The sequence below is a fragment of the Electrona antarctica genome (genome assembly GCF_951216825.1).
Source record: "Electrona antarctica genome assembly, chromosome: 11".
Classification (NCBI taxonomy): Eukaryota; Metazoa; Chordata; class Actinopteri; order Myctophiformes; family Myctophidae; genus Electrona; species Electrona antarctica.
This window is the reverse complement of record NC_136792.1, coordinates 24,162,854-24,190,193: the sequence shown is the minus strand read 5'-3', so window position 1 is coordinate 24,190,193 and position 27,340 is coordinate 24,162,854. Positions and strand designations below refer to the sequence as shown.

Here is a 27,340-nt window from a genome sequence, read left to right as displayed (position 1 = left end):
ATATATACGTAGCTCAGTGGCAGTGGTGTAAAGTAAGTACTGTACTTAAAGGGATATTTCACTTTAAAAAAACTTTTGGTCATTGTATCATCTACTCAGTCTTATGGGAACACCCCAGACAGTTTTTAAGTCGCTCGAATCAGTATTTAGATATTTGATATTAATTTTAGCTGCCCTGACCCCTTCCTATACAAACCCATTGTAACTAAGTTCTAACACGATGATAGATTCATCGAAAACACCTGTCCTTTTATCTGGTGACTGATATTGTCCTTCTAAAAATGGTAAAATAAAATGGTGCATTTATATAGCGCCTTTATCCAAGGCGCTTTACATAGATTGTGCATCAATTCACCCATTCACACACACATTCATACACCGATGGCGGGAGAAACCATGCAAGGCACTAGCCAGCACATCGGGAGCAATTTGGGGTTCAGTGTCTTGCTCAAGGACACTTCGACACTAACTCTGGGGGAGCCCAGGTTCGAACAGGCAACCTTGCGGTTACCATCCAGCCACTCTACCCCTGAGCCCGCAATACGTGAGGAGGCCATCAGTGTTCAGTGTCGTGTAAAACTAGTGAAAATGGCTCAAAAACAAGGCACAAAAAAAAGACAAAATACTGTGAAAATACATTCTACAAGGTCACAAATGTATTTTCACAGTATTTTGTCTCTTGTTTTGTTGCATCCATAACCTACTGGACTACATAATGCACACATGAATTCATCCCCCCAATGTGATAAAGGCAGGAGATCAGACCTCATATAGTACAGTACATTGTGCATAGATGTTTATGCCTGCGTTCGCCGCTGGTTGTCAAAGTGGGGGTCCGGGAACCCCCAGGAGTCCTTCGGGGGGTTCCATGAGGTCCCCGGCAAAACGAGGAACAGGTTAAACACTTAGGGACAGCTTTATTGGGAGGGCAGTGGCTCAGGATGTAGAATGGCCACTTTGGGGGGAAAAACAAAAAAGAACTAACGGAAGGCAAACAGAAGGTTCCCGGTTCCAAACCGAGAACCTGCTCAAGTACACTAACTTAGGAAGAGCCGCTGAGTTAGTGTCCTTGAGCAGGTTGTCGGAGCCTTGCATGGTGAATGTGATCTTCTTATTCTTCGAGTCCGTAGCAATCTCAGATGTCATTCTGGCAATATCGTGCACAGGCCACAGCTGTAGGTTCTGCCAGGTTTCCTGGACTGCACCGGGGGTCTGGGGGCCATGGGCACATTCCAGCAGGTGAGACATTGTCTGCACCGATTCGCAGCTGTCTTCTGTTGTGTAGTTTCCGACTTTCATCAGTGCTCTGCACCCTCCCCTTTTCCACACGCAGTCTATTGAGTGACTCCAGCCAAGCTTGTGGCCACTAACGAGGCTTTCCGTTGTGCTTTGGATAAATGCGCTATATATTATTCAGCTAAAAGGAATAATTGACATATTTTCAAATGGATGGTTTGTGGCCAAAATACTGTATATTATCAATTTATTTGGGTGTCCTTCAGGTGACAATGTTTGAGAATGACTCCTGTACATAACAGAGCTAATCTGACAATTAACCGGGGAGTGTCAGGTGACAGGGTATGGGGGTGAGAGGGGAATGCCATTCCAACGGTACAGTTTGTGGGTTAATGATTGTAAAGGGGTCCCTGCGAAACCATGGTGACGGCAAGCAGAAAGATGAGCTGAGTTATTGATTAATGCTTCTATTCCATCCAGACCGTCTCTAACAGAGCCGCTGCTGGCCGTCCAACACGGAAGAGACAGAGTTACTGGGAGAGAAACTATCATGTTATTTACAGCACTGTTTCCCTAACAGTCGGCCGGACCCATTCGTGGGCCACGGACACATTGTTATGGGTCATGACCCATAACACCCCCCGAGTAATGATGATTTGTAGCCCTGTCTTCAAAGACACATCCCATCTTTGTCCTGTAGTAGGTCCGGGGGGGGAGAGGGAGAGGGGGGGAGGGGGGAGGGGGGGGAGAGAGGGAGAGAGGGAGAGGGAGAGGGAGAGGGAGAGAGGGGGAGAGAGAGAGAGAGAGAGAGAGAGAGAGGGAGAGGGAGAGAGAGAGAGGGAGAGGGAGAGGGAGAGGGAGAGGGAGAGGGAGAGGGAGAGGGAGAGAGAGAGAGAGAGAGAGAGGGCCTTGCTGGCCAGAAATGTCCAGTCGCTGCACTTGGCACTGAAGGTCAAGTCCTACAAAGCAGCTAGAATAAATGAGCCATGTCCCAAGGGTGCCTAACCCATGGCTCGGGAAACTGTGGGAACGTAATAGTGCATTTGCCCTGTCAATATGCATGCCATCTTTCTCCCCCCCCTCTCTCTATTTCACTCTGTGAGTGTGCTAACGTGTCAGCGTGTTTTAATCACAAGGACAGCAATAACCTGGATATGCTTTTATATGAAGGTGCTCTAGTGCTGTGGGATTATCCCCATTCCCCAACAGCATTAGTAAATCATCTAGCCCCAACTGGAAGTGCGGCAATGACCCCTAGTGGTCAGCTATGGAAAAGGCACTGTAAGTGATTTCCTTGCTTAATTCGTGTTAAATAGCTCTATATCCTGACAGTAATCATTCAGTAACAGGTGTCTGAGTCTCCCTGTCTCTCCAGCTATACACACTGAAAATACATCTTCAGGTCAGGATAATGATTTCATCCAGTCACAACTCATGAGGCAGCATACAGGATACAGAATAAACAGGAAATATTAATTGGTGATTAAATGAACTAGAAAAATCACACCTGTGTGAAGTAGGGTTTAATATTTTTCCTGGATTTGGCTCATTTTAATTCCCGGGAATTTGCCGACCTTTTCCCGGGCTCCCGCGGGAAAACGGGCCGATAATGATATCCTGGCATATAGTAATCATTCTTGAATTAATCCCGGCGGAAATTGAGTTAAAAACACAGCTTTAAGAGCAGTGTGCTTTTCTTCATCGTGTCTACTGGACTAGCATGCATTTTGTATTTATGGTAATATTATTGACCACTCATTTTGTATGTCCGTGGCAAACATTTTGTTTGAGGAAAATGTCCATCACAAGCCTGCATGTTGATGACCCCTGCTCCGGACAAGTGACTTTTGCGTCCGGACAACCGAATGGAAAATGTACTTGTCCAAAGGACAAGTGCCTCAAAAGGTTAATGTCAAGCCCTGTCTGATCTATGAAGTACCAATCATGATGATTGGTCCATCATAGATCAGACCAAAATGTATCCTTCAAGACATTTTGTTGTTTTGGCCCAAAATGAGTGGATATACAGGGTTTGACATTTCAGAATCTTCTTTAAGAAGATTAGTTAACATTCTTTGAAAAGTGTGTGTGTGTGTGTGTGTGTGTGTGTGTGTGTGTGTGTGTGTGTGTGTGCGTGTGCGTGTGGTGCGCGACAGGAGTGCCAGCTTCTCCCAGGCCACACGGAGCAGCAACCTGTTCATGAGCAGCGACTCGGCGGTGCAGAAGCTCTCGCACGGCTTCTCCCACTGCCTGAACGGCATGGGCGGCCAGCTGCACGGCTTCTACAGCCTGCCCAAGCCCGGCAAGCACCAGCAGCACCTCCCTGTGCACGCCGACGAGGTACAGTATGCTACACCAGTGGTTCCCAAACATTTTAAGCTTGAGACTCAAAAAGAGAAATTAGACAATTTGTTTTCTGATCTATGGAATTTCTTCTTGAAATTGCAATTTGCTTTGAATTCATGAAAAATCTTGCTTTTTTGGGAATTGAAAATGTTTTGAAATAATAATAACTAAGAAAAAAAAAACGTAATTTTCCCATCCTACCTGGGTCTTTGGCTGGTCGAGCTCTAGCGGCACAGGTGAAATAAAAGGTGTAACGCAGAAACCTGTGGCCTGTAGAATGATGTTACCATAGGTGTGTGTCGCTGACATTGTGTAGAGTGGGTTCTGGCTACCAGAACCCATTTTTTCACCCAGTGTCAATTATCTAATGTAATCCTGGGCGCTACACTTCCTCTGCCAACCTGGGGGGGCAGCGGACTGACCTCATGCTTCCTTCTATGCATGAGGAGTCCAAGCTGCTTCTTTTCACCTGACAGGGGGGAGTTTCCCCGGCCGGACGTAGCACGTGGAAGGAACACGTTATTCCGACCAGTTCCTTTCCCCTCCTAAGTAAATGCCTATTGTGAATTGTAGGAGGCGTGCTACGTGCTGCCGCGGGGCTACAGCTCTGAGGGACCCGCGGGCGGAGGCTTGGGCGACCTGGCCGACCTGGAGAACGAGGAGGTGTACACCTTCAAGACGCCCTGCAACACCCTGGCACAGCACGCTGGCACCGAGCGGTAGGCATCGGCAGAGTTATTATTACGCAATCACTATTTGAGATAATCGCAATTATTGTTTTTGCATAATCCTCGGAAACGGAATTCTTTCCATTCGTTCCTATGAATGAATCTACTGAGAAATAAGCGAAAATAGACGTATCCGCAAACTGCACAAGTGAGCTTGTAGTGAGCTTGTAGATATGCCATTTTCGCTATTTTTGAAACTTTATTTTTAAAGTACCAAATTATTAAATTCATGTTGTTCTTCTGGGGCATATATATACTTTTTTTTTTATCAGTCATTGTCTTTGTATATTTAAGTGATCTGTCATAGCTCTGCATTTTTCCAGGTTTTTGTTTACAAAGCCTACATTTCTTTCTGATTCCTGTAGCGTGACCGAGCGGCCCACGGATAACTACGACCTCCCCACGACGCCCGGCTCCTTCTACCAGATCCCCCGCACGTTCGACAAGAACCACAACGCTCTGCCCCCGGCCGCCGCCGATTCCACCACGTCCACACCGCCTCCCCGGCCCCCCAAGCCCAGCCAGGGAGGCTCGGACCAGGGCCAGTGGGGGAGCCCTCAGTCGGCGGGCAGCGGCCACAACGGAGAGGTGACCGCCACCACACACGCTACGTCGGTGATTCCTCGCCGGAACACGCTTCCCGCCGTGGAGAACATCAGGCTGCACAGAGGTAACGTGTCACAGCAGACAGCTTTTGACACTTAAAAGGAGTAGTTCACCGCCCAAAAATGACTTATTTTCTATCAATTGTACACCCCATGAAGCCTTGAATTCACAGAGATGGGTTTTTTTTGTTTGTTTTTGGTCACATTCTTGCTCAGGAATGTGACAAAAAACAAAACATCTTTTTATATATTTGGGAGTGAACTCCTTTAACCATTTAAACCCCTAATATGGTTGACCGAAGGAGTACCTCAGGGCTTTATGCTAGTGTTTTTTTCTCTTTTCACTCTTTTTGTTTTTGCTGAAAATAGCCGATCTTACAGGCTCTCAACCTGTCACGTTGGGCCACGTCTGTCACAAAACTTGAATATCGAATGCAGTGATATTTATTTTCCTTTTAATATGAGTACTGCATTGAGTAGGCACTTCCTCTTTTGTATTCTCTCTCTCTCACAGAGACAAAGAGAGGGCCAGTGTGTTCTGCCTGCCTCCAACGTCCTGCTAATGAAATTCAAGCCACGCGGCCCGCTCCAGAATGCCTCGTTCCAGGCTGATAGGCAGTGAGGGAAAGGGAGGGGAAAAGGAGGAAGAGAGAGATAGAAAAAGGAGGGGGAAGAATAGAGCTCCACTCACAATGCAGGGTCTCTTTGGTGTCAGCACTGTGACAGAGCCACCCCATCCCCGTACTCTAGGCCAGTGGCTCTCAACTTGTGGGTTGGGACCCCCAGGGGGGCCCCACATGATTGTGAGAGAGAGAGAGAGAGAGAGAGAGAGAGAGAGAGAGAGAGAGAGAGAGAGAGAGAGAGAGAGAGAGAGAGAGAGAGAGAGAGAGAGAGAGAGAGAGAGAGAGAGAGAGAGAGAGAGAGAGAGAGAGAGAGAGAGAGAGAGAGAGAGAGAGAGAGAGAGAGAGAGAGAGAGAGAGAGAGAGAGAGAGACACATTACTGCATCAAAGTAATCAACAAACTATACTATAAAAACTGGTCAAACATTGGCCAAAAAAACAAAGATGCAAAAATTGTGAAAATAGCAGATCTGCAAGCTTGTAGAGCTGTTCTTTTTTCTGGGGGCTCAATGCTAAATAGGCAGGCAGTGTTGTGCCTGAACGCGTTCAATGAACTCATTCATATTTTGGGGACAAACGTGAACTGAATGTACTGTATTTCCGCTTGATGAACATTATTGTGAACGTGTTCATTCTGGTGTTTGTGAACGACACTCTCTCAGAGTATAACTTAGTTCAAGAATGTTGCAGATTTCCATAGAGCCTTTCAGGCGAAAACCCAACTAAAACACACCGTAAACAGGCCTTAATATGTAGCGGGGAAAAAGCACCCAATCTGGCAACAGCAAGCTGTCACCACAACAATGCAGATCATGGCCGAGGTAGCACTAGTAGCCACACTACCTCGGACCGCTTAGGCTCTGAGGGCTGTCCCCTCAATGCTAATGTAAACCCTGGTTGGATAACTTGGAATCAGAATTGGATAATATATATGTATGTCCTGCACCATGTCCTGCATCATGGTGGCGGCGCGTTTCAACCACGAGGCTAACTCACTAACGCACTGAACCAGGGCTACTCCAGAGTGATAGTTTTCCCCTCCTATCCCCTCACTAGACAAATGAACTCCTCACTGTACATACACTGACTTTTCCTACTGTTTTTGAGGGGCGCTAGCCCCTCCTATACACAGGTTTAATGTTTGTCTTTAGTTCAAAGTTTGTTTAGTAAACGCATTGACACTGAAGAGAAAATGTTATTGTCTCTTTATTGTTATTGGCTTAATGTTTGTGTTGGCACCGTTTGTTTTACATCACCATTACATCACCTAATCAACATAAGTTAGACTTTAATATATTAGCGCCCCTCACTTCACACGGGTGTGATTTTTGTATTATTGGTACCAGTTACCTACTGTATGCTGCTACTAAGACATTTGCATTTTGCATTATACATCTTTTGCATTGCATTGATACCATCAAGGAAATTTCGTTTTACACTTCCATCCATCCATCCAAAATAATTGCTGTCTGTCTGTGGTTCTATAGACCAATTGTTTGTTTACAAACATTGAGACTGGTCCCACGACAGGCACACCCTAGGGAGACATTTATACTTAATTGCGTAACCATATTGCACAGAACAGCCTGATATACAAGCTCGCATCGCGTCGCAGATGCGACTGTTGTGAGCTTAGAGGTCTGCTAGTCTCAGCCGTTATCTGCGCACGCGACACCTTCGCGGGACAGAGCATAAATTAGGCTTGATGGGCTGCAGCTGCGCGTGTACAAACAGGCTCTGCCAAGCCCCCAGTGAGGCGCTCGGCCCTAGTGGTAAGAGCGGGGACTGCAGGCGGACCCGTGGAGTTATGAAGGGGAAACCCCGTGCATCTGGGCTTTAACATTGAGCGTTCGTTTGCACCACCAAATTTTGTTGTCCAAATCGAAAAAATGCAGAAGTAGAGTGTTCTTCCGGGTGCTTCAAAACGCCACTGAGCAACTTCCACTGAAATGAATAGTGGGGGGCGGGGCTATCGCTCCGGTTCAGTCTCTATCCTTTTAATACTCTATGGGCTCTGCTGCCGTGATCATGAGCGCTCCCTGCGTTCTTATGACAGGAGGTGGTGTTTTGAATTACCAAGGATTATATATTTCAAGGGTGAGAGATCACAATAAAAATTCTAATCATTCTTCCTCCACACTGGGAGAAAAACAGCATCTGAAAGTGTGATGGTGCATATTTACATGCGAGTGCAGTTAGAACTTTTCCATTGAGACTGGAAGTAACCTCTGACCCAATAGTTAGTCTGTTAGTAAGACCAATGTGTCTCACTTAAATTCATGTTTTCTAAGTATATATTTCAGTAAAGCACAGTCACAATGCAGTTAGAGAATATTTAGGTAAAATTAATAATTGGTAGGTAAACGTTTTCGGATGCACACGTCTGCGTGTGTGGCACTGGCCACACACTGACCACACACTGGCCACACTGAGACAGACCATTCACGCTAGTTCTGTGCTCCATGCAGCACAAGGGAGATTTAGTCCTCCCTTTGCCACATAAACTAAACTTGCCCTGTCAGTTAAAAAAGTTTTCAGCTTAAAACAGCTTTCATAGGACAACAGCTAAAAGTTAATCGTTGTAAGGAAACTGTCACAAAACTGTACATGAAACCGTGTCTCTAAACCCTTTAAACAGCATGTGGACAGTGGATGGTAAGATACTAGGATCCATATGAAAGGGTTATTATAACGCACCTAACACCCTGCAATTATTGTCAACTTTGACCCCCAAGTGAGAAGCTCACAGTGGGCAAGCTGAGGCTGAGCATTGATCAGCCCCAATGTGTCTGAGGTTCTGATGCACGAAAACGTAACGTCAGTGAAAACAAAGGATCAAAGAACACACACATTGCATCGATAAATCTGAGGAGTTCAACATAAGAGGTGGAATTGCAGTCACCAGTCGGTGGCCAATGCCATTGGCTACTGTAGCTGTGTGAAGAGGTGTGCATATTGTCCTCTCGGATGCAAGGTTCCACGTTTTAGAATAACGATGATGATTCCATGTATTCTCTGTTTACTGGAGCTGGAGAGACTCTTACTGAACAAACACTCTGCAATTATTTCTGTCAGAATATAGAGCTATTTTAACACTTATTTTAGGAATCAAAAAAGGAATCACTTACTGCACATTTATGTTTTAGTTTTTATTTGTATAGCATTTTTCTTTTTGATTTTCTTAGTTTTTTTGGATTGACGGCTTTTGATTGAATGAATGTATTGTGTTTGCATCCAGGCTCGTCCTTTGAGACCAACAGCCATCAGCGTCCCATCTATTTCAACAACGCAGGGCAGTCTGTGGAGTCTGTCAACGATGGCTTCAGCTCTTACCTGGTCAGTAGCACTTACAGTTTATCATATCCATGTTGTCGGGTGGAAACCTTGCATGTCAAAAACCCTTCCTTTTTATTGGTATATTATTAACCCATTAAGACATGAGGCCGATTCTACAAATGCATTCTAAATCTCTTGTTCTCAAACTTCTTTATAATTTTTTTTTTTTTAAATAGCAGATGTACAAGCTCGCAGTGCGGCATGAAGTGATGAGCTTGTACATCTGCTATTTTTGAATAGCCAACATTAGGAAAAAACGTTTGCACACCTAGCAATCAGGCGTATGCACAGGTGCGTAGGCCAGTGGACATCAATGAAAGGAATAGAATACACCCGCACACTGTGTATTTGAGTATTGTCTTTTTAATAATGCAACGTTTCGGTCCATCCGACCTTCTTCAGGCATGCCACCGCATTGTGAGGTTGTAGATCTGCTATGTTCACTACTATTGAAACTTTTTGAAAGTATAAAATGAGTATGGAAAAAGAAAAATAATAATATTTTAATTATTATTGAGTGGTGCAAACCACTCCAACAACTGGCTTTGTACCCGTGTACCCGTGTTTGTTCATACCAAAAAAACGAGCACGGTTGTTATGGTTAGCAACCAAAAAAACGAGCATGGTTGCTATGGTTAGTATGTGACGTCACTGACATCACAGATATTATACAGTAACTGTAACTATAACAATAAATGTGTAGTTGCACCACTCAGTTCACACGGGTGTGATTTGTTTTTAATAATGGATGAGTTGAATGAACTGTTGCACACCCTGCTCTCTTGTCTCCACCCAGAGGACCAAGGCTCCTCTGACCCGTTCTGACAGCGGCAACTCGGAGGACAACTACGTTCCCATGAACCCCGGCTCGTCTCCGCTCAGTGCCAGCGCCGCCCTGCAGGCGGACAGCCCCAAGAACCTGTACATCCCCATGAGCCCCGGGCCGCACCACTTCGACTTCCCGGGCTTCTCTGCCACACTGCCGGCCCGCAAGAGCAGCACGGCCTCCATGTGCCACCGGCCCGCACGCCTCAGCGACGTCACCCCGCCGCCCATCAACCGCAACCTCAAACCAAACAGGAAGTGTGAGTGTGGCCTGGTCAGGCAGGGCAGGGCAGGGCAGGACACGTCACAATTTTGACATAATCGCCCCGATGGCGATTATTTGAGATAATCTCAATATTGTTTTTGCATAATCCCATGGATTAAAATTCTCAGTCGATTTGTGAGATTTAAATTGTTACTTCCATGTAATTGTTTCATTTGGCTGCATGAAAGCTTGAAAAAGCTTGTACATTATTTATTTTGATTATTGTTGGTGCTTTCTTTGTATTTAAATTGTTTGTCAGAATCAGAATCAACTTTATTGTCATATCACAGTTTTATAAGTAAAAAAGTGGGTGAAATTAGTTTGTCATATCTGCCTGGTGCTATTTTTGTTTACATGATACTTCTTGATAATATAATACTTTTTTTTAACGCCACTTCAATTACTGTACCTGACCGCTTTAGTTACTTTACAGATTTATTTTTATTTTGTTTGGGGTTCATGTGGTTATATGCCTAAAATGTAAAAGATAATGCGAGTGTGTTCACTGTTTATGTCCTCAACTAATTGGTCCACTATGGTGTCTGTCTGTGTCCTCGGAGAGGAGAGGACAATGCATGGTATTGACACTGCAGTGTGTCTTGTGTTTTCCCCCAGCAAAGCCAACACCTCTGGATTTGAGGAACAACGGCATCATTGACGAGCTGCCATTCAAGAGCCCTGTCACCATGTCCTGGACCAGACCCATGTGAGTCCCCTATCGGCCCCTCTTATAGGCTAAAGAGCCCTGTCACCATGTCCTGGACCAGACCCATGTGAGTCCCCTATCGGCCCCTCTTATAGGACCAGACCCATGTGAGTCCCCTATCGGCCCCTCTTATAGGACCAGACCCATGTGAGTCCCCTATCGGCCCCTCTTATAGGTTACCATGTCCTGGACCAGACCCATGTGAGTCCCCTATCGGCCCCTCTTATAGGTTCATGTCCTGGACCAGACCCATGTGAGTCCCCTATCGGCCCCTCTTATAGGTTCATGTCCTGGACCAGACCCATGTGAGTCCCCTATCGGCCCCTCTTATAGGTTACCATGTCCTGGACCAGACCCATGTGAGTCCCCTATCGGCCCCTCTTATAGGTTCATGTCCTGGACCAGACCCATGTGAGTCCCCTATCGGCCCCTCTTATAGGTTCATGTCCTGGACCAGACCCATGTGAGTCCCCTATCGGCCCCTCTTATAGGTTACCATGTCCTGGACCAGACCCATGTGAGTCCCCTATCGGCCCCTCTTATAGGTTCATGTCCTGGACCAGACCCATGTGAGTCCCCTATCGGCCCCTCTTATAGGTCACCATGTCCTGGACCAGACCCATGTGAGTCCCCTATCGGCCCCTCTTATAGGTTCATGTCCTGGACCAGACCCATGTGAGTCCCCTATCGGCCCCTCTTATAGGTTATCATCATCCTCCATACAGGCCCTGTCACCATGTCCTGGACCAGACCCATGTGAGTCCCCTATCGGCCCCTCTTATAGGTTATCATCACCATGTCCTGGACCAGACCCATGTGAGTCCCCTATCGGCCCCTCTTATAGGTTATCAACCCATGTGAGTCCCCTATCGGCCCCTCTTATAGGTTATCAACCCATGTGAGTCCCCTATCGGCCCCTCTTATAGGTTATCATGTCCTGGACCAGACCCATGAGTGTCCCCTATCGGCCCCTCTTATAGGTTATCATGTCCTGGACCAGACCCATGTGAGTCCCCTATCGGCCCCTCTTATAGGTTATCATGTCCTGGACCAGACCCATGTGAGTCCCCTATCGGCCCCTCTTATAGGTCCATGTCCTGGACCAGACCCATGTGAGTCCCCTATCGGCCCCTCTTATAGGTTATCATCATCGTCCATACAGGCCCTGTCACCATGTCCTGGACCAGACCCATGTGAGTCCCCTCTTATAGGTTATCATCATCGTCCATACAGGCCCTGTCACAATTGCTACTGTACATAACCTTGCTGTCCATACTATACAGTATGTCCAAAACTGTTACTTTTCAGGATTAAAAAATAGCAAAAGTAGCAGATCAACAAGCTCAAGCTCCGTCTATCAGCGTCTCCGTTGCTAGGAGATAAACCAGAAGTGGTCCATCCGTCCGTCAGTAAATATGTTCACCCTCGTTAACATCAACGGTAGCCAAAATCTTAAAACCCTTCTATCCATTCTATTTCGCAGATTTAGTTAAAGGGGAATACCACATTTTCAACATTCAATGTGTCATTGTTACCTTTGAGTTGTTTTGTGGAAATAACACCCACGATCGTAACGATTTGTAACCACGATCACGAACGCTTTAATTGTGAGCTGCAAATCAAACTTGTTTTTCAGCCTTGTTACGAAACCCTTTTGGGTCTAGGGAATAGGTTTGCAACATAAAGATAGTTTACCAGGTTGTTGAGCATATGGTGCAAATAAATGGAGACCACACAGTTTTAGAGTGAGAAAAGTGCAAGGTGTTCTCTTTACTCAAAATGTTAGGTATTTGCAGGTGTGCACAAGCACACATTAATGCATAAACAGCTAAGCCACTACCAAGGGACACGGGTGTTGCCAAAATAACAAAAGACAGACTAACTAACTAACTAGTAATCAGTAAACCAAAAGCCTGCCTACCTAACTACCCTAATCAAAACTTAGTTCAAAATGTGGTGGCAAACACCCCTTACCTAGTGTGCTTAACAAGGTTCTACCGACGTATAGAGGCCTCTGTCTTAACTGTCCCAAGGCAGGGCATATACTACAGAGTTAACATAGTAAACTAAAAACATAAGGTTTGCTCTGGGACACAAAAGGAGACATGAGAAATGAAATGATGCAGGGACAGGACAACAAACAAATGAACTGGTTGAGAGAGTGAGCTCAGGTGGAACTGAGCCTTTTATAGACAGCAGGTGGTGGTGATTGGATGAGGGTGGAGTCAGGTAACAGGCTGATTGACAGATGAGGTGACTGGGGACTTCAAACCTGCAGGGGATGACAAAGTGGAGGGAAGGAGAGACAGGGGAGGAATACAGAGCAACCCTACTCTACGTGGCACGTACAGTAACAGCCTGTAAAAAGGATTCGAGATAAATGGATTCTAACAAATCCGTTCCCATAGACTGCATAAGCCAGTGGACTTTTCACTTCAGTTTTTTTTCATCGCACGGCAACTAGAGTGTTACGAGTGCGTGCAGAACAGAGTTGTGAAGCGTGATCAATGTAAACAGACGTCCAAAGACGATCTCGGCGACGAGGGCCCAAGTAGGTAAAGGTGTCAAAAGACGATGTCTGCAGCGAATTAGTTAATGACATAGTTCAATGTTGAAAATGAGTGATCAAAATGAGCTTTATTCATAACTCATAAGTAAAGCGTAGCTGGTCGCAGTTACAAAATAACCCTGACCCTGAAAATACCTCTGGCAACTGGAATTGACACAGACTGAAACAATGCTGGCAGTCAATGTGTAAAAAAAAGTAATCAAATTTGAGTACTTCTTCCAACGCTATTCACGGCCCCACTTCTGCTTATTTCCGTCCTCCAGGCCTACTATGAACTCTATGTCGTCGCAGCACTGTCGGCCCATCTCCACACAAAGCATCACCAGCACCGACTCTGCAGACAGCGAGGAGAACTATGTGGCTATGGTGAGTAGCTCCATGCAGGTAGATCATCGGGGATCACCATATTGTGATTATCTACTTGTTGAAAGTTTACATTCTCTCTGTCGGGTGGAAACCTCACATTATGTCAAACTGTTACTTTTCAAAAGTAGCAGGTCTACAAGCTCAAAACGTTTCGAGCTTGTAGATCTGCTACCTTTGAAACTTTTTTGTGATGCTGTAGTATGATCAAATTTATGAGAAAACACTCAAAGTTAGAATAAGGAGGTTCTTATTGTACGTCACTCTGTAAAGTGTAATCCGCTCTTGTGATTAGCAAAACCCAGCGTCTACCTCTCCAGTGGTGAGTGGCACCAACAGTCCTGCTCCAAGGAAATGTGGCAACGTGGATTATCTGGCTCTGGACTTCCAGCCTGGCTCTCCCAGTCCACACCGAAAAGTAAACACACCACTCGTCATATATTGATGTATGTGCCATGTAAAGGCCTCAACTGTGGCTCAGTGTTCTCTTATTGTCTCCGTCAGGCCGGTTTGTTTTGCACCCTGTCTGTCCGTCCGTCCGTCAGTCAAAAACATTTATTTTTTGCCAGTACTCCTACAGATTTTGTCCAAACATCACCTTGACACAGCAGTGCATTGTGGTCCATTTTCAACCACTGCAGTGACCAGACATGTTTATGCGTCACATGTTTCTGCATGGAGGAAGGGGGGGCGGGGTATTGATTGTCATCAGAATTTAACCTTGGAATCCGTTAGACGTACTGTGGTCTCACGCACACACACACACACACACACACATGCACACTTGCGTGCGCACACACACACACACACACACACGCGTAAACACATGAGGATTATGGCTGCAATTAGTGATTATTTTATTTATTTAATCTGATGATTACTTTTTCGATTAAGGTAATCAAATGATTGCGATGTTGTTTTATCATTTATGTCAATGAACTAACTGAAGAATCAATGTTATAATCAACTGCATCGATTAGTATGATTAACCAGTTATGGCCTATTTTATTCTTCATATAGTTCAGTCAGGACAACTCATGAATGGATGGAATATATATTTATTGAATATAAAATGAGCAGTAAAAGTGAAGTAAAAGTACAATATTTCGATCTGAGATGTTTCGGCGTAGAATTAAAAGTATTGGAAATTGGAAATACTCAAATAAAGTACAAAATCCTCAAAATTGCACTTAAAGGACCACTTCCGGGGGCACGGTGGCACAGTTGGTAGTGCTGTCGGCCTGTCGCCTCACAGCTAGAAGGTCCTGGGTTTGATTCCCGCTCGGGACGCTGTGGGTGCTGGCGGCGTGTTTCCTCCTCCATGTCATCAGTGCCCATACCCGCGGCCGCGGGGTTGGCGAAAGGTCCTTTCTGTGTGGTGTTTGCATGTTCTCCCCGTGTCCCCTAGGGTAGGTACCCTCACAAAAAGCAGTTCAGAATCCCGTCCATCAGCGACATCATCGATGGGGAATCCAAGCTAATAGAAACTGCAGGCTTTCTATTCCTGAAAAGTTGAAATGCGAAAATGGAAGCCATCGTCCTCACGATAATACAAATCTAAATGTTTATTTTTGTGTTGAAAAGAAAATCTGCCTAACGATGATGTCACTGGTGGACGGGTTTCTGAACTGCCCACAGCCCTCCTATGAGACACAGACTGAGTAGAAAAAAAGTAGTGAGGACCAATTATATGAAGATGGGTTGAAAAGTGGTGAAGTGGACCTTTAAGTAAATGCACTTAGTTACCTTCCACCTCTGCTCTGTATGTGTCTCGCCAGCCCTCCACATCCTCAGTGACGTCGGATGAGAAGGTGGACTATGTGCAGGTGGACAAGGAGAAGACGCAGGCCCTGCAGAACACCATGCAGGAGTGGACCGACGTGAGGCAGTCCACCGAGCCCGCCAAGGGAGTCAAATCCTGACACTGACGTGGATGTACACACACACACACGCATGCACGCGCACACACGCACGCACGCGCGTGCACAGTGTATTACTGTACTTGTGAGGGCATCAGCATTTTAGGATGGTGATGTAATGAATGCAAAAGTAGACGATCTACAAGCTTCATTGTCTATTTTCGGTGCACGACACTGGCATGCGACTGACTAATCATACATTGGCTTCAACCCCAAGCCTTAACTCTATAACCCCTAAATGTCTAATCCTATTTTTTTCTTGTGAGGACCAGAAAAACTGTCTATACAATTTCTATTTCTCTAAGTCTGCTATACTTTTGGGGACATTTTGCCCTCACATGTATAGTAATACAAGCACACACACACACACGCACACACACGCACGCATGAACAGACAAGCCACGTCCGATCTTATTCCATGTACGTCCAATGTCACATCCTGGTCTCTGTTACGTAAGGAACACTTGTTGTGGTTGTGAAGGAGTACAGACGATGTTGGGGGACAAAGAAAAGACATAATCTACTGTATCCTATACGCCACTGCTCTGTGACAGTGTCTCCGTGGCGTGTTGCTAATATCAGGCCATGAAACTACGCATCCTGCCAAAGCTCTCCAGATTGCGTGACAGCTGATGTCGTATATCGAAGAATATTATCCCGACTGTTAAGTGCAATCTGTATTCTGCAAAAGAAAAACGCAATGTCCTTCACTTAACCCTCTCTCTGGCCATCCATCCCCCATCCTCCAACACCCCCACAAGACCCTGCGATCACCTCCGCAAACAGCCTGGTGCTTTTGTGCATCTTGCAGGTTATTTACCAAATTGCTGCCATTAACAAAATGAAAAGAAAAACTAACGCCACATACAGTGTAACCAGTCGATAACCATACTAATACATGCGAGTACGATTACTTGGTCTCAGGAATGCCAAGACACAGTTTCATTTGGGAACAGAGACAGCATTTGTGCTGAGAGTTGCAGAACCAGTGAAGAGATTATTTTTCTGCTGCAGGCAATCGTTTCAGTTTAGCAGTGCATGTCCGGTAGGAGGGGGGAAAAGAAAAAACAGCCATAAGAAAGAAAAAAAGACCCATGTCAGAACCCCTAATGATAACTTCAAATGACAAAGGAAGAGTGTGATATATATAAAAAAAATCAGAAACTGTCCTTCCTTGAATTGCAGGCCAGTTAATTCATTGCAAAGGTCAAAGCCACAGTAACTCCCAGACGTACGGTGTAAGGAACCAGATGGACAAGAAGAAAGCTGTTCCTTTTCATTTGGGCATCGGTGGTCAGCTGTTTTCTTTGTTTAGCTCTGATACATTTCATTGTGGAGGAGATGAAGGTAACTCACCCAAAATGTAGGAAGTATAATAGCCAATGGATTCAGATATCCTCTTTTATCTCTCTCTCTCGCTCTCTCTCTCTCTCTCTCTCTCTCTCTCTCTCTCTCTCTCTCTCTCGTTCTCCCTTTCTGCCTTTGGAGGCTCAGCAGAAAAGGGGTCTGGTATATTTATGTATTGCACAATTTGCAGAAAAATGACCATACGTACCAAAGTCGTGCTTTTCATTGATTTATTGATAAGGGTGTTTAATATGCCATGCACTACAGCCACTTCTGTTGAACGATGACTTCGACGGGCATATTAATAGAATGACCTATTTCCAGCACCATATAGCTGGAGGCCTACTGTTGAGGCAAATTGAGGCACTGGTTTGAGACAGAAAATAGTGCACTACAACAGTGGTTTCCCAAACAGTGGGTCATTTGTATATATATATATATATATATATATATATATGGAAAAATGGCCTGTCTCTCTGAATTAAATATCTCACTTTTACCCTAAATAATGGGAAAAATGCCATGCATATAGTGAAAACGGATAAGATCTACAAGCTCACACGATGTGTGATCTTGTAATCAGACATTTTCACTATCTTGGAGATAGGGCTTAAGTGGGTAACTCTAGTGGGTTTCAGGGAGAGACCAAATGTATCTTTTGGCATCTTTAGCTAAAACGATTGGGAACCACTGCACTACAAAGTGAAGTATTGTGGTTGCCACAAAGATTTGCCAACAAAATAGTTAAAAAAAAAAGAATGTTGTGTGATTTCTTAAACGTGTCTTTCTCCTTAAAAATTGCCTTATATTTTCATTCCTCGTTTTGAAATCTCATACAGGGCGTATTCCTCGGGACAGATTATTCACAATGTTACTTGCGACGGGTAAGAACAGCCATATTGTGTTCAATATGAGATCATATTGATTTTTGTTTTGTTTGTCGTCCAAAAATGAAGTCCAGTATTTCACTGTGGTCTGGAACCACTGACTCATGTGGCCATGCAGTACTAAAGATGGTATTATTAATGCTTTGATTAAGATCCAAAATCTTAATGCTTTTTGTACCATTTTTACTGCTTTTGTATTCTTTTTACCGTTATTTTTTTACTGATAAGGGCAAGCAAACGATCATTGATTAAAAGAAAAAAGACGGCTGTTGTCGAGCTAAAGTTAAGCTAAGTTTGTTGCGGTGTGTATTATTTTTGTTTGAAAAAGAAAACAAAACAAAAAAAGTGAAATAAATCCAGAATTGGACTTTTATGATCTGTGCTTTCAAAACGGCTGGCAGGCGAATTTAAACACTGGCAAAGGCCCTTCCTCCCTTCCTTCTAGCTTTGAACTGTGACTCATTGGCTGTCTTTCATGTCCGTCATCCTGCTCTGTCCTGGCTCCAGCAAGGTCATGTCAAGAAGGAAAGGATTTATTTTATCGATTCTGACATTTTGCGTTATCACTATCAATTGTGGTCACTTCCCCAAATTGTGTTTGGAGTTTCCTTGTTTTTAATGCCTGTACTTATGTTGTTTTTTTAAAGGGTGTGACGGTAGTAGATACTGTATTTTGCAAAATTGCAGAATTTGTCGATTTTATTTGAGCACTCGTAAAATGCCATCTGCAAGTGTGTTTTTGTGCAACTGTTGGAAGACTGTTGGAAGACTTTTTTTCTTTGTGTGTTTGTATGTATGTATGTGGATTGCAGTCTCAAATTATAATGTACACGTGCGTAGATCCCATTTTACGAGTGCTCAAATCATAACTGACATGCTCTCCAATCTCACAACGTATCTAAATTTATAAAATTCATAACACTGTACATATTATTGGTTCTTTGCATAACCCTTGAAGTATAGAGGACATAGGACAGAGCAGAGTGAGGACCTCAGACACCACAAAAGAAGAGGGAGGGGGGGCAGCATCCGTATTGTGGGGAAAGCTTTCCCCACAATAACAAAAGACACTAGATAAAGTGCCCTGAGGGACTCAACCATATGGGGTTCAAGTGGTCAACAAAGGCAAAGAAAAGACTGAAAAAAGGCCCGTCTCTCTCTTGTCACTCTCTGAAAACGTAAGTGAAACAAGGAGTTGTAATTTATTGTCGATGGAAGAGCTGTGTACGTTCCGTGTTGTGGTAGATTTAGTGAGTTGTAGAAATGTAAAAAAGAAAAAAGAAACGGTCACAAGCTAACTGAGCAGGAGACGCCTACACACCACTAGCCTTGGGCCAAGACTGACGGAGATGTATCTTTTATTGGATTCTGACATTTGTTTATTTCTGATCACTTCCCCAAATATTTCCGTAATGCCCGTGCTTCTCCATAAATGTACAAATAAAAAATCCTGACCATACGGGCCCTGTGCTCCATAATATTCTGTAAGCTGTATTGTTTAATAAGTAAAGTGTTTTAATCGGTCTTTGCCATTGAGCTGTATATCTGTCTTTGCCGGAAATTGTGGCAGGTGAGAGCTGGTGGTATTTTACTTGAAGGGAACAAGGACATACAATGGCATTCAGGCACAGACGGGATTAAAACACTACTTTATTAAGCAATACAGAAATATTACAGCATGGTTAATTATTATTATTATTAACATCTGTGGCTTTAGGGTAAAGCACTTTATATTTTGTATGTGTACATTTTATGGAGGAGTACAGGCACGGAACACGGAAATTCCAAAAACTACCGTATTTGAGGAACTGGCCACAAGACTCAGATATCCAAAAATATCAGGATTGATAAAATAAATCTCCGACAGCTCTTGGTCCAAGGTTTTACCTACACCACTCGGCTCTACTGAGCAGGAGAGGCCTACACCACTCGGCTCTACTGTCGGACTGTCACGCTTAATTTATACTCCATCATGCGACCACGTCACAAGCCGAAAATAGCCGGTCTCTAACGAGCTCACAACGCGTCGCATGGGCGCGATTCGTGAGATTGTAGATCACCTATTTTCAGCAAAAATGATGTTGTCATAGGACAAAGTATAAATCGTCGTTGTTGGGCAGAAACCTCCGATCTCCATATTCTAAATTGTTTGTGTTTTTTCATAAATGAAAGCCCTACTTGATCATGCTACAGCGTCACATAAAAAGTAACTGATCTGCAAGCTTGAAACGTGGAGCGAAGTGACACGTATTGAGCTTGGATCCTGAAAAGAAACAGTTTGACATGTGAGGTTTCCACCCGACAGACGAAATCCTGCTCCACTCAGCTGACATTCTGTGCTAGTAGAGCTAGCTTTTTTTTTTCCTTTTTTTTTTTTTTAAAACCACTGTTATTGCTACTGCTGTAAAGCATTTGTAGATTGCTTGTGTGTTAATTTATTAATTTATTGTATGTTTAGCAAATGATAAGTGTACCAAAAAAAGAAGACAAAAAAAAGGAAAATGTCTCTCTACTAACATTTAATGTATTCAAAGTGTCTTGATTTTTGTGAAGTAATATGCCAAACAATGCCACTGTGATGGTAGTGTGGTACAGTAGGCCTACATTTGGAATACACAAGATGACAATAACTGTTATTCCTGTATTATCATGTTATATGACTTAAACTGTGGACATAGAATAAATCAAGAAATGCAACCAGTTCTGTGTCAAAGCTTTACTATCATGTATTATTATTATTATTAATATTATAATTCATCAGGCCCGGGCCGGCCTAGCGTTCCGGGCACCTAGACTGCTAATTATCCTGACAGCGTGTCGTGGGTTTGACTCCGGTGAAAACTAGAGTTAAGGCCGGCCTCGTTTTGAAATCTCATACAGGGCATATTCCTCGGGACAGATTGTCTCCACCAGGCCGAAGGCATGGGGAGAGAGTATGTTTTGCACTCCGTCCGTGTGTGTGTGTCCGTCCTTCCTTCCTTCCGTCCGTCCGTTACCAGCTAATCTCAGCCACCGTTGGCCCGATCCATGCCAAACTTTGCACACACACTCCCTGGATGCCAACGACGAAGCTCTGCCCCAAATATTCTTCAACGGCCTGTTATAGCACCACCATGAGGCCGATTTAGGAAAAACACATTTCTGTAGATTACTCGTACACATTTTATCCATACATCACACAATTCCGTATACACTATCTCCATAGTCATGTGATCAACACGGATCTGCACCATTTCCCATCTTCCATCCTGATTGGCTAATATTGGCTTCCAAAGCTCACATGATTGGTCCGTTTCGAACAAAATGCCACAAATCACAAACACAGTGTGCAATTTCCGTGAAATTATACAGGCACATTTCCACTAGGCCGAGGACGACATGCCACTCCAGGGCCACTTTTTCCAAATCAGCCTCATGGTGGCGCTATAACAGGCCAATTCCTGTTTTTAGCTATAACTGCATCAATCTGTATACAACTTATGTATGCACACTCCCTAGAGGCCATGGAAAAACATCCCTCCACATCTGCCGGTTATAGCGCCACCATGAGGCCGATTTCTGCTAAACACATTGCTTATGTTAGTTGCACAGATTTCATCCAAATCTCACACAAATCGGTACACATGATCTCTGTAGTCATGTGATCAAGACGAGTCTGTTGGATTTCTCAGACTCTGACTCATGTGGCCATGCAGTACTAAAGATGGTATTAATAATGCTTTGATTAAGATCCCAAATCTTAATGCTTTTTGTACCATTTTTACTGCTTTTGTATTCTTTTTACCGTTATTTTTTTACTGATAAGGGCAAGCAAACGATCATTGATTAAAAGAAAAAAGACGGCTGTTGTCGAGCTAAAGTTAAGCTAAGTTTGTTGCGGTGTGTATTATTTTTGTTTGAAAAAGAAAACAAAACAAAAAAAGTGAAATAAGTCCAGAATTGGACTTTTATGATCTGTGCTTTCAAAACGGCTGGCAGGCGAATTTAAACACTGGCAAAGGCCCTTCCTCCCTTCCTTCTAGCTTTGAACTGTGACTCATTGGCTGTCTTTCATGTCCGTCATCCTGCTCTGTCCTGGCTCCAGCAAGGTCATGTCAAGAAGGAAAGGATTTATTTTATCGATTCTGACATTTTGCGTTATCACTATCAATTGTGGTCACTTCCCCAAATTGTTTTGTTTGGGGAGTTTCCTTGTTTTTAATGCCTGGTGACCATGGCCATGGTGTGACGGTAGTAGATACTGTATTTTGCAAAATTGCAGAATTTGTCGATTTTATTTGAGCACTCGTAAAATGCCATCTGCAAGTGTGTTTTTGTGCAACTGTTGGAAGACTGTTGGAAGACTTTTTTTCTTTGTGTGTTTGTGCGTGCGTGCGTGCGTGCATGCGTGCGCGTGCGTGTATGTATGTGGATTGCAGTCTAAAATTATAATGTACACGTGCATAGATCCCATTTTACGAGTGCTCAAATCATATCTGACATGCTCTCCAATCTCACAACGTATCTACATTTATAAAATTCATAACACTGTACATATTATTGGTTCTTTGCATAACCCTTGAAGTATAGAGGACATAGGACAGAGCAGAGTGAGGACCTCAGACCTTTTCCCCAACAGACTTTTTCCCCAACGGGACCTTTTCCCCAACAGGACTTTTCCCCCAACGGGACTTTTTCCCCTTTTTCCCCAACAGGACTTTTTCCCCAACGGGACTTTTTCCTCAACAGGACTTTTTCCCCAACGGGACTTTTGGGACTTTTCCCCCAAAGGGACTTTTGGGACTTTTCCCCCAAAGGGACATTTTCCCCAAAGGGACATTTTCCCCAAAGGGACATTTTCCCCAAAGGGACTTTTTCCCCAAAGGGACTTTTCCCCCAAAGGGACTTTTGGGACTTTTCCCCCAAAGGGACTTTTTCCCCAAAGGGACTTTTCCCCAAAGGGACTTTTTCCCCAACGGGACTTTTGGGACATTTTCCCCAAAGGGACTTTTTCCCCAACGGGACTTTTTCCCCAAAGGGACTTTTGGGACTTTTTCCCCAACGGGACTTTTTCCCCAAAGGGACTTTTGGGACTTTTTCCCCAACGGGACTTTTCCCCCAAAGGGACTTTTCCCCAACGGGACTTTGGGACTTTTTCCCCAAAGGGACTTTTTCCCCAACGGGACTTTTGGGACTTTTCCCCCAAAGGGACTTTTCCCCCAAAGGGACTTTTTCCCCAACAGGACTTTTCCCCCAAAAGGACTTTTTCCCCAACGGACTTTTGGGACTTTTTCCCGAAAGGGACTTTTGGGACTTTTTCCCCAACGGGACTTTTTCCCCAACGGACTTTTGGGACTTTTTCCCGAAAGGGACTTTTGGGACTTTTCCCCCAAAGGGACTTTTGGGACTTTTCCCCCAAAGGGACTTTTTCCCCAAAGGGACTTTTTCCCCAACGGGACTTTTCCCCCAAAGGGACTTTTTCCCCAAAGAGACTTTTCCCCCAAAGGGACTTTTTCCCCAAAGGGACTTTTTCCCCAACGGACTTTTGGGACTTTTTCCCGAAAGGGACTTTTGGGACTTTTCCCCCAAAGGGACTTTTGGGACTTTTTCCCCCAAAGGGACTTTTTCCCCAAAGAGACTTTTTCCCCAAAGAGACTTTTCCCCCAAAGGGACTTTTTACCCAAAGGGACTTTTTCCCCAACGGGACTTCTGACATGCTCTCCAATCTCACAACGTATCTACATTTATAAAATTCATAACACTGTACATATTATTGGTTCTTTGCATAACCCTTGAAGTATAGAGGACATAGGACATAGGACAGAGCAGAGTGAGGACCTCAGACCTTTTCCCCAACAGACATTTTCCCCAACGGGACCTTTTCCCCAACAGGACTTTTCCCCCAACGGGACTTTTTCCCCAACGGGATTTTTTCCCCTTTTTCCCCAACAGGACTTTTTCCCCAACGGGACTTTTTCCCCAACGGGACTTTTAGGACTTTTTCCCCAAAGGGACTTGTGACACGTAACGGCACCATATATGGTCTCCATGAAGATCACGACACTGACCTCATCAAACCCTGGATAGCCATACATGGAGAAGACTGGATCATCACCTAGATCTGCATATGGAGGCGGCCAGCAACTCTACATCTGACCTCAAACCCTTAGATCTCCATATATGGAGCTGACCTGGTCTGACATTCCATATGTTGATCCTTCCCCATCCGTCCTTCCTTTTCGATGTACTGTATCCCTTTTGACTGATACGGCGAAGACTAGAGTTCTCAACAGGCACGAAAAATAAGGCCGGCCCTACCTGGGTCTTCATCAAACCCTGTACACTCAAGACACTGCCCCCGCTGCACCCTTAGATCTCCATTTATGGAGCTGACCTGTTCTGATATTCCATATGTTGGTCTGACCTTATCAAACCCTGTACACTCAAGACATGCTCCATATATGGCCAGACCTCATCAAACCCTGTACACTCATAACACTGCCCCCGATGCCACCCTTAGATCTCCATACCGTATATGGAGCTGACCTGTTCTGACATTCCATATGTTGATCTGACCCCCCATGCCAATGTGCCAGTGCTCATCCAGCAGTCGGCCGTCACCCAGGCGGATGCGTGCACGTGAACTCGCCCTTTAGGGTATTGTGATGTATTTTCTCTATATTATTAAGGTTATTGTAGCGGCCAATTTGTATTGGGGGTGGGGAAGGGGTTGCAAGACATGGCCAAAGCATTTCCAGGGGTCCCCAGCCAAAAACATTGAGAACCCCTGCCCTAAGCCATTCCAACCTATCAAAATGAGCGGGGGTGAGGTGGATTCTGGGAGTAAGGCTATAAGTAGTAGCCTGACCAGTTTATTTTGGGATGTCTGTTGCCTTGTTTTTAGGGCTTTTGAGGTGCTGTGGTGCCATGAGGTGCATGCATAGTCGAAGAAACCTTGTATGAGGGCTCCTGTTGGTCTTTAAAGTATTTTTGCTGGCCAGTGAGGAGTTCCTGTACAGGACTCTTCTTCTTTGATTGACCTTTTTGATTACATTCGTAGCCATTTTATCACAGAAAAGATTTGCCTCTAGGATGGAAAATACAGTAGGTAGGCCCTATAGGTATTTTTTATTTTATTTGAATTATTTTTGTGATAATATTGTCAGTTTGTCACCCACTTTTACTGAGAAGCCATCAGCCTCGCTGACACTAAACACAGCACAAAATGTTCGGAAACGTAACTTTGGTCGGTTATTTCTCCCCTTTAATTCTACCTTGGTATTGTATTTTATATAATATAATAATTTGTACCGTTGATTAGTCACCTTTACAACAAGGTACTGTATAGCTTGTAAGGATTGGGCATTCCTGGAATGAGCAACACAGCTAAACGTGTGGGTAGTGTCTCCAAAAAATGTGCCAAAATGGTAAATGGTTGGTATTCACCCTTGTTTTGAGTTGCTTAGCAGACTGGATGATTCATTCTCCCACAGTAATAAAAACGAACACATGGCCTATTGACCTTTTTTGTCATTTTATTAATTTTACACTGAGTGCCATACACAGCCACAACCGATTGGCATCTCCTCCTAATGCTGGTCACCATGCAACCTAGCCACATTTTGCTGTGGGATGGCAATCCCATTCCTCAATCAGGATTTGTTGCAAGTCAGCCAACGTGGTTCTGTTGGTCACTCTAGCACGTACAGCATGCCCAAGCAGCTGATCCCACAAGTGTTCAATTGGGTTGAGGTCTGGACTCACGGCAGGCCATTCCATCCTCTCTACTCCCAAATTCTGGAGGTCGAGTGATGATCCTGGCTCTGTGGCAGAGAGTGCTGTCATCCTGGAGGATGGCGTTAGGTCCCAGATTCTGAAGATATGGGATCACCGCTGGCTCCAGAATCTCATCCCGATATCTCACAAAAATACATCTAAAGTACACACTGTAGAAGAAACATGCAGTTTACATTTGTAGTAGTAACCAATAAGCTAAATTATTTATACTTTACTGTACATGAAAGAACCAAATGTTTACCACCTGTGCAGTAAATGCATGTTTGCTGCCCTCTCCTGGTTAGAGACAACATCAGTCCATCATGACAGGTTGAAACAACTGCCCTGTGACAGGGCCTGACATTAGACATACCTGTCACACAGTGATGTGAGAGGGGCCTGATGTGACAGTGCCTTACATCCCTTTGTACAGGCCCGGCCACAGGGATGTCCTGTCACAGCCTAGACACTGAAATGATACTGATCATGACATGATACTATCATGCTCGAATACATGATTCGGGCATGATACTAAGTCTGACCATGATACTGTCTGACCATGATACTGACATGATACTGACCTGACCATGATACTGACATGATACTGACCATGATTCGGGCATGACACTGACATGATACTGACATGATATGACACTGACATGATATTGACATGATACTGAATGTGAAGTCTTAAAGACGAAAAAGTGGCCTCACACACTTGTAGCCAAAGTGCATGATCATTTATTAGAATAGGACACAGAGAGTAAAAGACCAACGTTTCGGCAGATGCACTGCCTTCATCAGGGTGTGATACTAACATGAAACTGACCTGTAAAAAGATGAAGTCCGCACACAGCTCTGCTCCACAGTGTTTACTTTAGTTTTCTTATTGAAAAACATTGCTTGTGGATAAGCACTGGTTTGGGAGCAGTCCAAGTACCCCTCCTTCTTCCGTCCATATACAGTAATGTCACCAAGAAGGATGCGTGTTTTGATATTTTTTAACCACTAATTCTCAGTAGCACATGGTCTACCACAGTAGGCCTGCTATATGTTTATCATTGAACAGCAGTCCTTCACACGGCCACATAATCCACAGCAGTAGCCTACAGTAAATTATGAACTAATAAGCAGACACTATAGAAAAAAGCCTTTTCGCCGCCTATTACTAATAACCCATAATAACCTAATAAATAATAACCCATTCAACGTAACCCATTCAACATTTTGGTTCCATTTGTACAATCTCAATAAAGTCTCAATAAAGTTATCATCAGAATCTAAATGTATTTAGTTTCACATTTATTTTCAGCTTTGTCACATCACAGTTTACCACACATCACAAAGTAAAAATGTGGGCGAAATAGTGCATAGTTGTTTTTTCAAGAAAACAAAGAAAGGGAAGAAGTGAGAGATTTAAGATCATAAGGTATTGTGCATTTTATGACTAAAGCATGACACTTTCTACAGTGCTAACGCAATAAAATAAAGATGCAGTTCTTCATACAGCTACAGCTGTACAAAAAGGACTGTATGAACTGTATAATAAGGAATTGGTGGAGATGGTCAAAGCCAAGAAAGCTGCACAGGAGCTTGTGGCAGCGAAGAGTAAAAAATGACAAGAACCACAGAAGAGTTAGTTGTCGTTATGTTAACATTATTGTATTGGTCTTAATTTTTTTTAATGAAGTTAGGGAAGAAAAAATTACAGAAAGATTTGATTGATGAGTTTGTTTGGTTTTTATATCCAATATCGTTACAGTATTCAAAGGTGCTATAGGACTCTGAACTGTCCAAAGCCCTACTCTGAGCCACAGCCTGAGTGGACAAAA

At 44.1% G+C, this 27,340-nt stretch overlaps 1 protein-coding gene across 1 annotated transcript in view; it reads left to right on the top strand.

The window, feature by feature from the left end:
- gab2 (GRB2-associated binding protein 2) overlaps positions 1-20,453 on the top strand; it is a 99,417-nt gene extending 78,964 nt beyond the window's left edge. The window contains exons 4-12 of the mRNA XM_079513578.1: positions 3,393-3,576; positions 4,156-4,301; positions 4,676-4,980; positions 8,775-8,872; positions 9,669-9,957; positions 10,578-10,668; positions 13,501-13,603; positions 13,896-14,018; positions 15,379-20,453. Coding sequence (XP_079369704.1) covers positions 3,393-3,576; positions 4,156-4,301; positions 4,676-4,980; positions 8,775-8,872; positions 9,669-9,957; positions 10,578-10,668; positions 13,501-13,603; positions 13,896-14,018; positions 15,379-15,522 — 1,483 coding nt within the window. The 3' untranslated portion in view covers positions 15,523-20,453. The remainder of the gene's footprint in view (positions 1-3,392; positions 3,577-4,155; positions 4,302-4,675; positions 4,981-8,774; positions 8,873-9,668; positions 9,958-10,577; positions 10,669-13,500; positions 13,604-13,895; positions 14,019-15,378) is intronic.
- Positions 20,454-27,340: the final 6,887 nt, after the last annotated feature.